The sequence below is a fragment of the Hemitrygon akajei genome, chromosome 6, assembly GCF_048418815.1.
Source record: "Hemitrygon akajei chromosome 6, sHemAka1.3, whole genome shotgun sequence".
NCBI lineage: Eukaryota > Metazoa > Chordata > Chondrichthyes > Myliobatiformes > Dasyatidae > Hemitrygon > Hemitrygon akajei.
Window position 1 is genome coordinate 7,435,253 of NC_133129.1, and position 12,375 is coordinate 7,447,627.

The following is a 12,375-nucleotide window of genomic DNA, read 5'->3' on the forward strand; positions in this document are numbered from 1 at the left end:
CACTTCAGGGAGCTTTCAAGATCCCTCTGCTCATCAACATTGTTACGGATCTTGCTCTTAACAGTCACTGATTTAATATCTCTGTAAGGCTATGAGTAAAACTGAGATTGGGGGGAAGGACAGGGGTAGGGAAATGGCTCCATGGAAGAGGGAAGAGAGTGGGACTGACACAGGAGGGACAGTGGATTTCTCCAGGGCACACTACTGGACCACAGTTTGCTTTGATAGACTGCACAGACATAGACATGGGTGTGAAGGGTGAAATCTTCCCATCAGTGGATGACACAAAGTTTGGAAGTGTAGCAGTGGAGAGAGTCAGAAACTACAGGAGGACAGCAAACAGCTGGCAGAGTGGGCAGCCAGGTGGCAGATGGAGTTTAACAGGGAGACAGCAAACAGCTGGCAGAGTGGGCAGCCAGGTGGCAGATGGAGTTTAACAGGGAGACAGCAAACAGCTGGCGGAGTGGGCAGCCAGGTGGCAGATGGAGTTTAACAGGAAGACAGCAAACAGCTGGCAGAGTGGGCAGCCAGGTGGCAGATGGAGTTTAACAGGGAGACAGCAAACAGCTGGCGGAGTGGGCAGCCAGGTGGCAGATGGAGTTTAACAGGGAGACAGCAAACAGCTGGCGGAGTGGGCAGCCAGGTGGCAGATGGAATTTAACAGGAAGACAGCAAACAGCTGGCGGAGTGGGCAGCCAGGTGGCAGATGGATTTTAACAGGAAGACAGCAAACAGCTGGCGGAGTGGGCAGCCAGGTGGCAGATGGATTTTAACAGGGAGACAGCAAACAGCTGACGGAGTGGGCAGCCAGGTGGCAGATGGAGTTTAACAGGGAAATGGCAGCAAACAGCTGGCGGAGTGGGCAGCCAGGTGGCAGATGGAGTTTAACAGGGAAATGGCAGAAAGAATAAAGAGGCAGAGTACAGGACAAAGGCACAGGGCAAGAAGGGACACAGTCAGTGTGAAGGGGAGATCTATAGCCCACACCATCAACCTCAACCCAGAGCAGTACAAGGCTTGCATGCACGCAGTTGAACACACGCTGCACGGCCAGTCCTGTACCTCAAACTCCCTCTTGCAGCTGCCACCAGGACGCCCGGACTTCTCGATCAGAGTGCTCAGGCATTCTTGGAACTGTGTCACTGGAATTGCCGTATCCCCAAACATCTGTGCTTCCAGAAGCACAAAGTAGATAAATCGGTACTGGTCCTACAGAGAGACAGAGGAAAAGAGTGGGTTAGACCTGGCACAGGGAGAGAGAGTCACATCCTTGTCCATTTATAACCCGTCTATATACACCTGAAACGCCCTGAACCCACAGCACAGCCCACGCAACACCCTGCTGTATCATTATCAAAGCCTGTGAGAAATGCGAATCAGTCTGGTGAATCCTTGTAGCAGCATTAGGGAGAACAGACTGTGCATCGCAAGCCAGTGTAATCTTCCCAAGGCCCTGTATAATTGGACCGCTGAACTGGCTCTGTGACTGTGGCCCGTATCGGGCCCTGGGCCGGATTTACTCACCTCAGCATTGAACTGGCTCTGTGACTGTGGCCTGTATCGGGCCCTGGGCCGGATTTACTCCCCTCAGAACTGAACTCTCTCCGTGACTGTGGCCTGTATCGGGCCCCTGGGCTGGATTTACTCACCTCAGCATTGAACTGGCTCTGTGACTGTGGCCCGTATCGGGCCCTGGGCCGGATTTACTCACCTCAGCATTGAACTGGCTCTGTGACTGTGGCCCGTATCGGGCCCTGGGCCGGATTTACTCCCCTCAGAACTGAACTCTCTCCGTGACTGTGGCCTGTATCGGGCCCTGGGCCGGATTTACTCACCTCAGCCCTGAACTGGCTCCATGACTGTGGCCCGTATCGGGCCCTGGGCCGGATTTACTCACCTCAGCCCTGAACTGGCTCCGAGACTGTGGCCTGTATCGGGCCCTGGACCGGATTTACTCCCCTCAGAACTGAACTGGCTCTGTGACTGTGGCCTGTATCGGGCCCTGGACCGGATTTACTCCCCTCAGAACTGAACTGGCTCCGTGACTGTGGCCTGTATCGGGCCCCTGGGCGGATTTACTCCCCTCAGAACTGAACTGGCTCCGTGACTGTGGCCTGTATCGGGCCCTGGACCGGATTTACTCCCCTCAGAACTGAACTGGCTCCGTGACTGTGGCCTGTATCGGGCCCTGGACCGGATTTACTCCCCTCAGCACTGAACTCTCTCCGTGACTGTGGCCTGTATCGGGCCCTGGGCCAGATTTACTCCCCTCAGCACTGAACTCTCTCTATGACTGTAGACTCACTCTTGGGGACTCTGTGTTTTTTGTTTACTTGTTACTTGTTTATTTGTTTACTTTTTATTGTTTACATGAATTGGTTTTTTCCCCACTCATTGGAGGCTGGAACAGGGAGACGAATACAAAAATGTCTTGCTTTGTGGAGGGAGGGTTTTCGTGGATCTAATTGTGTTTCTTTGTTTAGTGGCTGTCTGCAAGAAGATGAAACTCAAGGTTGTATGTGGTACACATACTTTGAGAATAAATGTCCTCTGAACATCCTTCGATCCTGAGCCACCTCGTTCGAAGGACTTGGTTTCATTTTTTACTGACAGAGCCACACCACCCCCTCTGCATACCGGCCTCTCTTTATCCCCTGGAGCATAGAAGAATGGGGGGGGGGGATTTGATAGAGATGTACAAAATTATGAGGGGTGGCGATGCAAGCAGGCTTTTTCACTAAAGTTGGGTGAGACTACAACTAGAGCTCATGGGTTAAGGGTTAATGGTGAAAGGTGAAATGTTTAAGGGGAATGAAAATCAAATACAATGTTGGAAAGTGTATGGTCGTGCACTTTGGTGGAAGAAATAAACAGGCAGACTATTATTTAGATGGGGAGAGAATTCAAAATGCAGAGATGCAAAGGGACTTGGGAGTCTTTGTGCAGGATACCCTAAAAGTTAACCTCCAGGTTGAGTCGGTTGTGAAGAAAGCAAATGCAATGTTGGCATTCATTTCTAGAGGTATAGAATATAAGAGCAGGGATGTGATGTTGAGGCTCTGTAAGGCACTTGTGAGACCACACTTGGAGTATGTGTGCAGTTTTGTGCTCCTCATTTTAGAAAGGATATACTGACATTGGAGAGGGTTCAGAGAAGATTGACAAGAATGATTCCAGGAATGAAAGGGTTACCATATGAGGATCGTCTGGCAGCTCTTGGGCTGTATTCCCTGGAGTTCAGGAGAATGAGGGGGGATCTCATAGGAACATTGTGAATGTTAAACAGCCTGAACAGATTAGATATGGCAAAGTTATTTCCCATGGTAGGGGATTCTAGGACAAGAGGGAATGACTTCAGGATTGAAGGACGTCCTTTTAGAACCGAGATACAGAGAAATTACTTTAGTCAGAGGGTGGTAAATCTGTGGAATTTGTTGCCACAAACAGCTGTGGAGGCCAAGTCATTGGGTGCATTTAAGGCAGAGATAGATAGGTTCTTGATAAGCCAGGGCATTAAAGGGTATGGGGTGAAAGCAGGGGAGTGGGGATGATTGGAAGAATTGGATCAGCCCATGATTGAATGGTGGAGCAGACTCGATGGGCTGAATGGCCTATTCTGCTCCTCTATCGTATGGTCTCATGGAACACAAGAGGGAAGTCAGAGGGTGTGAGTGTGGAATGAGCTGCCAGCATAAGTGGAGGATGTAGGGTTAATTTCTACATTTAAGAGAAATTTGGATAAGTGCATGGATGGGTGTGGTATTGAGAGCTATGGTGCGGTGCAGGTCGACGGGACCAGGCAGATTATTCGGTCTATATCAGTCATAGAACCATAGAACACTACAGCACAGTACAGGCCCTTCAGCCCTCCATGTTGTGCTGACCCATATAATCCCTAAAAAAAGTACTAAACCCACACTACCCCATAATCCTCCATTTTTCTTTCATCCATGTGCCTGTCCAAGAGGCTCTTAAATACCCCTAATGTTTTAGCCTCCACTACCATCCCTGGCAAGTCATTCCAGGCACTCACAACCCTCTGTTTAAAAAACTTACCCCTGATGTCTCCCCTAAACTTCCCTCCCTTAATTTTGTACATATGCCCTCTGGTGTTTGCTATTGGTGCCCTGGGAAACAGGTACTGACTATCCACCCTATCTATGCCTCTCATAATCTTGTAGACCTCTATCAAGTCCCCTCTCATTCTTCTATGCCCCAAAGAGAAAAGTCCCAGCTCTGCTAACCTTGCTTCATATGACTTGTTCTCCAAACCAGGCAACATCCTGGTAAATCTCCTCTGCACCCTCTCCATAGCTTCCACATCCTTCCTATAATGAGGTGACCAGAATTGAACACAATACTCTAAGTGCGATATCACCAAAGATTTGTAGAGTTGCAACATGACCTCTCTACTCTTGAACTCAATCCCCGTTAATGAAGCCTAGCGTCCCATAGGCCTTCTTAACTATCCTATCAACCTGTGCAGCGACCTTGAGGGATGTATGGATTTGAACCCCAAGATCCCTTTGTTCATCCACACTCTTAAGTAACTGACCATTAATCCTGTACTCAGTCTTCTGGTTTGTCCTTTCAAAATGCATCACCTCACACTTGTACAGATTGAACTCCATCTGCCATTTTTCTGCCCAACTCTGCAGCCTGTCTATATCCTCTTGTAACCTTCGACCACCTACAGCTCCATCCACAACTCCTCCAATCTTCGTGTCATCCGCAAACTTACACACCCATCCTTCCACCTCTACATCCAGGTCATTTATAAAAATCACAAAGGGCCTGTTTCTGAGCTGTAGCATATTCTATCACTCTATGGCAATGTGTATCCTTGGATGTTAAACTCCCAACTATGACCTTTCAGCCAAGACTCAGTGATGCCCACAATGTCATACCTGCCAATCAGTAACTGTCCTACAAGATCCTATACCTTATTCTATATATTGCGTACATTCAAATATAACGCCTTTGGTCCTGTATTCATCTCTCTTTTCAATTTTGTCCTAGTTTACACTGCAACTCATTCCACTGACTGAAGCTCAGCCCTATCATCTGCCTGTCCTTCCCGACAGTCTCACTACACACTGTCTCTGCTTGTTAGCCAACTGCCCCATCCCCCCACCAAATTAATTTAAACTCTCCCCAACAGCCCTTGCAAACCTGCCCTCAAGGATATTGGTTCCCCTTGGGGTAACCTGCCCCATTTGAACAGGTCATAGCTTCCCCAGAAGAGATCCCAATGATGCAGTCATCTGAAACCCTGCCCCCTGCACCGGTTCTCATCTGCACTGTCTTCCTATTCCTGCCCTGAGCAGACTGTGGAACTGGGAGTAATCCAGAGATGACTACACAGAAGGTCCTGCCCTAACTCCCTTTACTCACTGTGCAGAACCTCTTCCCCCTTTCTGGCTATGTCATTGATGCAAACGTGCACCCTCCCTTTTCAGAGTATTCTGCCACTACTCTGAGACATCCTGGACCCTAGCACCCGGGAGGCAACACACCATCACACCATCTTGGTGTCTGTGTCACCGCCACAGAATCCCCCGCCATCCCCCTACCCACTGAGTCTCTCGTTACTATTGTTGTACCTGACTACCCTTCCCTCTGAGCCAGCGCCAGTGCCTCTGGCCTGGCTGAAAGGTCACCCCCTAGCAGTGTGCAATGGGGCATACTTGCTGCTGAGGGGAATGGCCACAGGAGATCGCTGACCAACTGCTTACTCCCCTTACTTCTCTCCATGGCGATCCATCTCGTAGGTAAAGCTGTCCTCTAGGTGAGGGTACCTCAGTAAAAGTCTCCAGGAGGCATCCAGTTCCAGCTCAAGTTCCTTGACCATGTCAGTCAGGAGCTGAAGCTGGGTGCAGATGTAGTCATCAGCAAGGCGTGAGGTAGTCTACAATTCCACATTCACTCTCTGAACTACCATCCCACCTATACCACTTCTGCCGATGGACGAGGGGATAAGAGGTAATGTCCAGGGTGGAAGCTTCCTTTCACCAGTGCTAATGCCTACTTGCTGACCGAGGGTGAGGGAGAAAGGGAGGGCCACGGGTTTGGCAGAGTATTAGACGGGCCAGGGTTGTGCGGTGACATCTCACCAGGGTCTGCACCATGCCTGGCCGCTTGCCCCGCATCCGGTCCACACACTGGAAAACATCCACCTTGCTCTCCTCCTCTGCCATCTTCAGCAGGTAGTCGATGGCGATGAAGGTCCCTGTACGACCCACACCAGCACTGCCAAGAGAGCAGAGACCAGCATCACTCCCACAACCTGCATGCAGTATCCCAGCCCATGGAAACACCACCCACAGAAACCCCACAACACCTTTGGAACCCTCACTCAGGCACGCCCCACCCACACCTGGAAATACCCCACCCTGAAAACCCCTCACTCAGGCACGCCCCACCCACACCTGGAAATACCCCACCCTGAAAACCCCTCACTCAGGCACACCCCACCCACACCTGGAAATACCCCACCCTGAAAACCCCTCACAGGCACACCCCACCCACACCTGGAAATACCCCACCCTGAAAACCCCTCACTCAGGCACACCCCACCCACACCTGGAAATACCCCACCCTGAAAACCCCTCACTCAGGCACACCCCACCCACACCTGGAAATACCCCACCCTGAAAACCCCTCACAGGCACACCCCACCCACACCTGGAAATACCCCACCCTGAAAACCCCTCACAGGCACACCCCACCCACACCTGGAAATACCCCACCCTGAAAACCCCTCACTCAGGCACACCCCACCCACACCTGGAAATACCCCACCCTGAAAACCCCTCACTCAGGCACACCCCACCCACACCTGGAAATACCCCACCCTGAAAACCCCTCACTCAGGCACGCCCCACCCACACCTGGAAATACCCCACCCTGAAAACCCCTCACTCAGGCACGCCCCACCCACACCTGGAAATACCCCACCCTGGAAACCCCTCACTCAGGCACACCCCACCCACACCTGGAAATACCCCACCCTGAAAACCCCTCACTCAGGCACACCCCACCCACACCTGGAAATACCCCACCCTGAAAACCCCTCACTCAGGCACACCCCACCCACACCTGGAAATACCCCACCCTGAAAACCCCTCACAGGCACACCCCACCCACACCTGGAAATACCCCACCCTGAAAACCCCTCACAGGCACACCCCACCCACACCTGGAAATACCCCACCCTGAAAACCCCTCACAGGCACACCCCACCCACACCTGGAAATACCCCACCCTGAAAACCCCTCACTCAGGCACACCCCACCCACACCTGGAAATACCCCACCCTGAAAACCCCTCACTCAGGCACACCCCACCCACACCTGGAAATACCCCACCCTGAAAACCCCTCACAGGCACACCCCACCCACACCTGGAAATACCCCACCCTGAAAACCCCTCACTCAGGCACACCCCACCCACACCTGGAAATACCCCACCCTGAAAACCCCTCACTCAGGCACACCCCACCCACACCTGGAAATACCCCACCCTGAAAACCCCTCACTCAGGCACACCCCACCCATGGAAACACCACCCACAGGAAATCCCACACTCAGGCAAATCCCACCAATGGAAACACCACCTACACCTGGGGATACCCCATCCAGAAACCCCTCACAGGCACACCCCACCCATGGAAACACCACCCACAGAAACCACACCCAGAAAACCCCACATCCTGGCACGCCCCACTCATAGAAACCCCACACTCAGGCAAATTCCACCCATGAAAACCCCACCCACAGAAATACCACTCAGTAAACTTAACATTCAGGCACACCCTACCAAAAAAAAACAGCACCCTCATCAGAGATCTCCTACCCTGAAAACATACCCATGAACAAATTTGAAACTACAGCAAACTCCACCCAGGAAACACCACATACTGAAGTCCCACCATCGAAATCCACCCATGGCTAAATCTCACCCAGAAAACTAAGCCAGGAAAGCCTATCTATGGTCCAAGCCCATCCATGGAACTGTACCCTAACCAGGAACACCTGGGAAAGCCCCACACAGGAAGCAAAGGCCACGGAAAGCTCACATAAGTGAACAGGGAAACTCAAGGAACTGCTCAGTTTGAGATTCAGAGACAGGATGAATGGGTTGGGGTTGTGGATGTGCATGGACATGGGAATGGGGATGGGAATGGGATGGGGTTGTGGATGTGCATGGACATGGGAATGGGAATGGGGATGTGCATGGACATGGGAATGGGGATGGGGTTGTGGATGTGCATGGACGTGGGAATGGGGATGGGAATGGGATGGGAATGGACATGGGAATGGGGATGGGAATGGGATGGGGTTGTGGATGTGCATGGACATGGGAATGGGGATGGGAATGGGATGGGGTTGTGGATGTGCATGGACATGGGAATGGGGATGGGAATGGGATGGGGTTGTGGATGTGCATGGACATGGGAATGGGGATGGGAATGGGGATGTGCATGGACATGGGAATGGGGATGGGAATGGGGATGTGCATGGACATGGGAATGGGGATGGGGTTGTGGATGTGCATGGACGTGGGAATGGGGATGGGAATGGGGATGGGGTTGTGGATGTGCATGGACGTGGGAATGGGATGGGAATGGGATGGGGTTGTGGATGTGCATGGACGTGGGAATGGGGATGGGAATGGGATGGGGTTGTGGATGTGCATGGACATGGGAATGGGGATGGGAATGGGATGGGGTTGTGGATGTGCATGGACGTGGGAATGGGGAAGGGAATGGGATGGGGTTGTGGATGTGCATGGACGTGGGAATGGGGATGGGAATGGGATGGGGTTGTGGATGTGCATGGACATGGGGAATGGGGATGGGAATGGGATGGTGTTGTGGATGTGCATGGACATAGGAATGGGAATGGGGATGGGGTTGTGGATGTGCATGGACATGGGAATGGGGATGGGGTTGTGGATGTGCATGGACATGGGAATGGGGATGGGGTTGTGGATGTGCATGGACGTGGGAATGGGAATGGACATGGGAATGGGGATGGGGTTGTGGATGGGGTTATGGATGTGCATGGACATGGAATGGGAATGGGGATGGGAATGGGATGGGGTTGTGGATGTGCATGGACATGGGAATGGGGATGGGGTTGTGGATGTGCATGGACATGGGAATGGGGATGGGGTTGTGGATGTGCATGGACATGGGAATGGGGATGGGAATGGGGATGGGGTTGTGGATGTGCATGGACATGGGAATGGGGATGGGAATGGGGATGGGGTTGTGGATGTGCATGGACATGGGAATGGGAATGGGAATGGGGATGTGCATGGACATGGGAATGGGGATGGGGTTGTGGATGTGCATGGACGTGGGAATGGGGATGGGAATGGGATGGGAATGGACATGGGAATCGGGATGGGAATGGGATGGGGTTGTGGATGTGCATGGACATGGGAATGGGGATGGGAATGGGATGGGGTTGTGGATGTGCATGGACATGGGAATGGGGATGGGAATGGGATGGGGTTGTGGATGTGCATGGACATGGGAATGGGGATGGGAATGGGGATGTGCATGGACATGGGAATGGGGATGGGAATGGGGATGTGCATGGACATGGGAATGGGGATGGGGTTGTGGATGTGCATGGACGTGGGAATGGGGATGGGAATGGGGATGGGGTTGTGGATGTGCATGGACGTGGGAATGGGGATGGGAATGGGATGGGTTGTGGATGTGCATGGACATGGGAATGGGGGATGGGAATGGGATGGGGTTGTGGATGTGCATGGACATGGGAATGGGGATGGGAATGGGATGGGGTTGTGGATGTGCATGGACGTGGGAATGGGGATGGGAATGGGATGGGGTTGTGGATGTGCATGGACATGGGAATGGGGATGGGAATGGGATGGGGTTGTGGATGTGCATGGACATAGGAATGGGGATAGGAATGGGATGGGGTTGTGGATGTGCATGGACATAGGAATGGGAATGGGGATGGGGTTGTGGATGTGCATGGACATGGGAATGGGGATGGGGTTGTGGATGTGCATGGACATGGGAATGGGGATGGGGTTGTGGATGTGCATGGACGTGGGAATGGGAATGGACATGGGAATGGGGATGGGGTTGTGGATGGGGTTATGGATGTGCATGGACATGGGAATGGGAATGGGGGATGGGAATGGGGATGGGTTGTGGATGTGCATGGACATGGGAATGGGGATGGGGTTGTGGATGTGCATGGACATGGAATGGGGATGGAATGGGGATGGGGTTGTGGATGTGCATGGACATGGGAATGGGGATGGGAATGGGATGGGGTTGTGGATGTGCATGGACATGGGAATGGGAATGGGGATGGGAATGGGGATGGGGTTGTGGATGTGCATGGACGTGGGAATGGGGATGGGAATGGGATGGGGTTGTGGATGTGCATGGACATGGGAATGGGGATGGGAATGGGATGGGGTTGTGGATGTGCATGGACGTGGGAATGGGGATGGGAATGGGATGGGGTTGTGGATGTGCATGGACATGGGAATGGGGATGGGAATGGGGATGGGGTTGTGGATGTGCATGGACGTGGGAATGGGGATGGGAATGGGATGGGGTTGTGGATGTGCATGGACATGGGAATGGGAATGGGGATGGGAATGGGGATGGGGTTGTGGATGTGCATGGACATGGGAATGGGAATGGGGATGGGAATGGGGATGGGGTTGTGGATGTGCATGGACATGGGAATGGGAATGGGGATGGGGTTGTGGATGTGCATGGACATGGGAATGGGGATGGGAATGGGATGGGGTTGTGGATGTGCATGGACATGGGAATGGGGATGGGAATGGGATGGGGTTGTGGATGTGCATGGACATGGGAATGGGGATGGGGATGGGAATGGGATGGGGTTGTGGATGTGCATGGACATGGGAATGGGGATGGGAATGGGATGGGGTTGTGGATGTGCATGGACATGGGAATGGGGATGGGGATGGGAATGGGATGGGGTTGTGGATGTGCATGGACATGGACATGGAATGGGGATGGGAATGGGATGGGGTTGTGGATGTGCATGGACGTGGGAATGGGGATGGGGATGGGGTTGTGGATGTGCATGGACATGGGAATGGGGATGGGGATGGGGTTGTGGATGTGCATGGACATGGGAATGGGGATGGGAATGGGGATGGGGTTGTGGATGTGCATGGACATGGGAATGGGGATGGGAATGGGGATGGGGTTGTGGATGTGCATGGACATGGGAATGGGGATGGGAATGGGATGGGGTTGTGGATGTGCATGGACATGGGAATGGGGATGGGAATGGGGATGGGGTTATGGATGTGCATGGACATGGGAATGGGGATGGGGTTGTGGATGTGCATGGACATGGGAATGGGGATGGGAATGGGATGGGGTTGTGGATGTGCATGGACATGGGAATGGGGATGGGAATGGGATGGGGTTGTGGATGTGCATGGACATGGGAATGGGGATGGGAATGGGATGGGGTTGTGGATGTGCATGGACATGGGAATGGGGATGGGGTTGTGGATGTGCATGGACGTGGGAATGGGAATGGACATGGGAATGGGGATGGGGTTGTGGATGGGGTTATGGATGTGCATGGACATGGGAATGGGAATGGGGATGGGGTTGTGGATGTGCATGGACATGGGAATGGGGATGGGGTTGTGGATGTGCATGGACATGGGAATGGGGATGGGGTTGTGGATGTGCATGGACATGGGAATGGGGATGGGAATGGGGATGGGGTTGTGGATGTGCATGGACGTGGGAATGGGGATGGGAATGGGATGGGGTTGTGGATGTGCATGGACATGGGAATGGGAATGGGGGATGGGAATGGGGATGGGGTTGTGGATGTGCATGGACATGGGAATGGGAATGGGGATGGGAATGGGGATGGGGTTGTGGATGTGCATGGACATGGGAATGGGAATGGGGATGGGGTTGTGGATGTGCATGGACATGGGAATGGGGATGGGAATGGGATGGGGTTGTGGATGTGCATGGACATGGGAATGGGGATGGGAATGGGATGGGGTTGTGGATGTGCATGGACATGGGAATGGGGATGGGGATGGGAATGGGATGGGGTTGTGGATGTGCATGGACATGGGAATGGGGATGGGAATGGGATGGGGTTGTGGATGTGCATGGACATGGGAATGGGGATGGGGATGGGAATGGGATGGGGTTGTGGATGTGCATGGACATGGACATGGGAATGGGGATGGGAATGGGATGGGGTTGTGGATGTGCATGGACGTGGGAATGGGGATGGGGATGGGAATGGGGATGTGCATGGACATGGGAATGGGGATGGGGTTGTGGATGTGCATGGACGTGGG

The 12,375-nt window shown here is 53.0% G+C and overlaps 1 protein-coding gene across 1 annotated transcript in view; it reads right to left on the reverse strand.

Moving 5' to 3' along the window:
* LOC140728837 (receptor-type tyrosine-protein phosphatase kappa-like) overlaps positions 1-12,375 on the reverse strand; it is a 740,427-nt gene that overhangs the window by 74,306 nt on the left and 653,746 nt on the right. Inside the window, exons 10-11 of the mRNA XM_073047833.1 lie at positions 6,114-6,249; positions 1,063-1,209 (exon numbers count right to left, since the gene is read on the reverse strand). Of these exons, the coding sequence (XP_072903934.1) occupies positions 1,063-1,209; positions 6,114-6,249 (283 nt within the window). The remainder of the gene's footprint in view (positions 1-1,062; positions 1,210-6,113; positions 6,250-12,375) is intronic.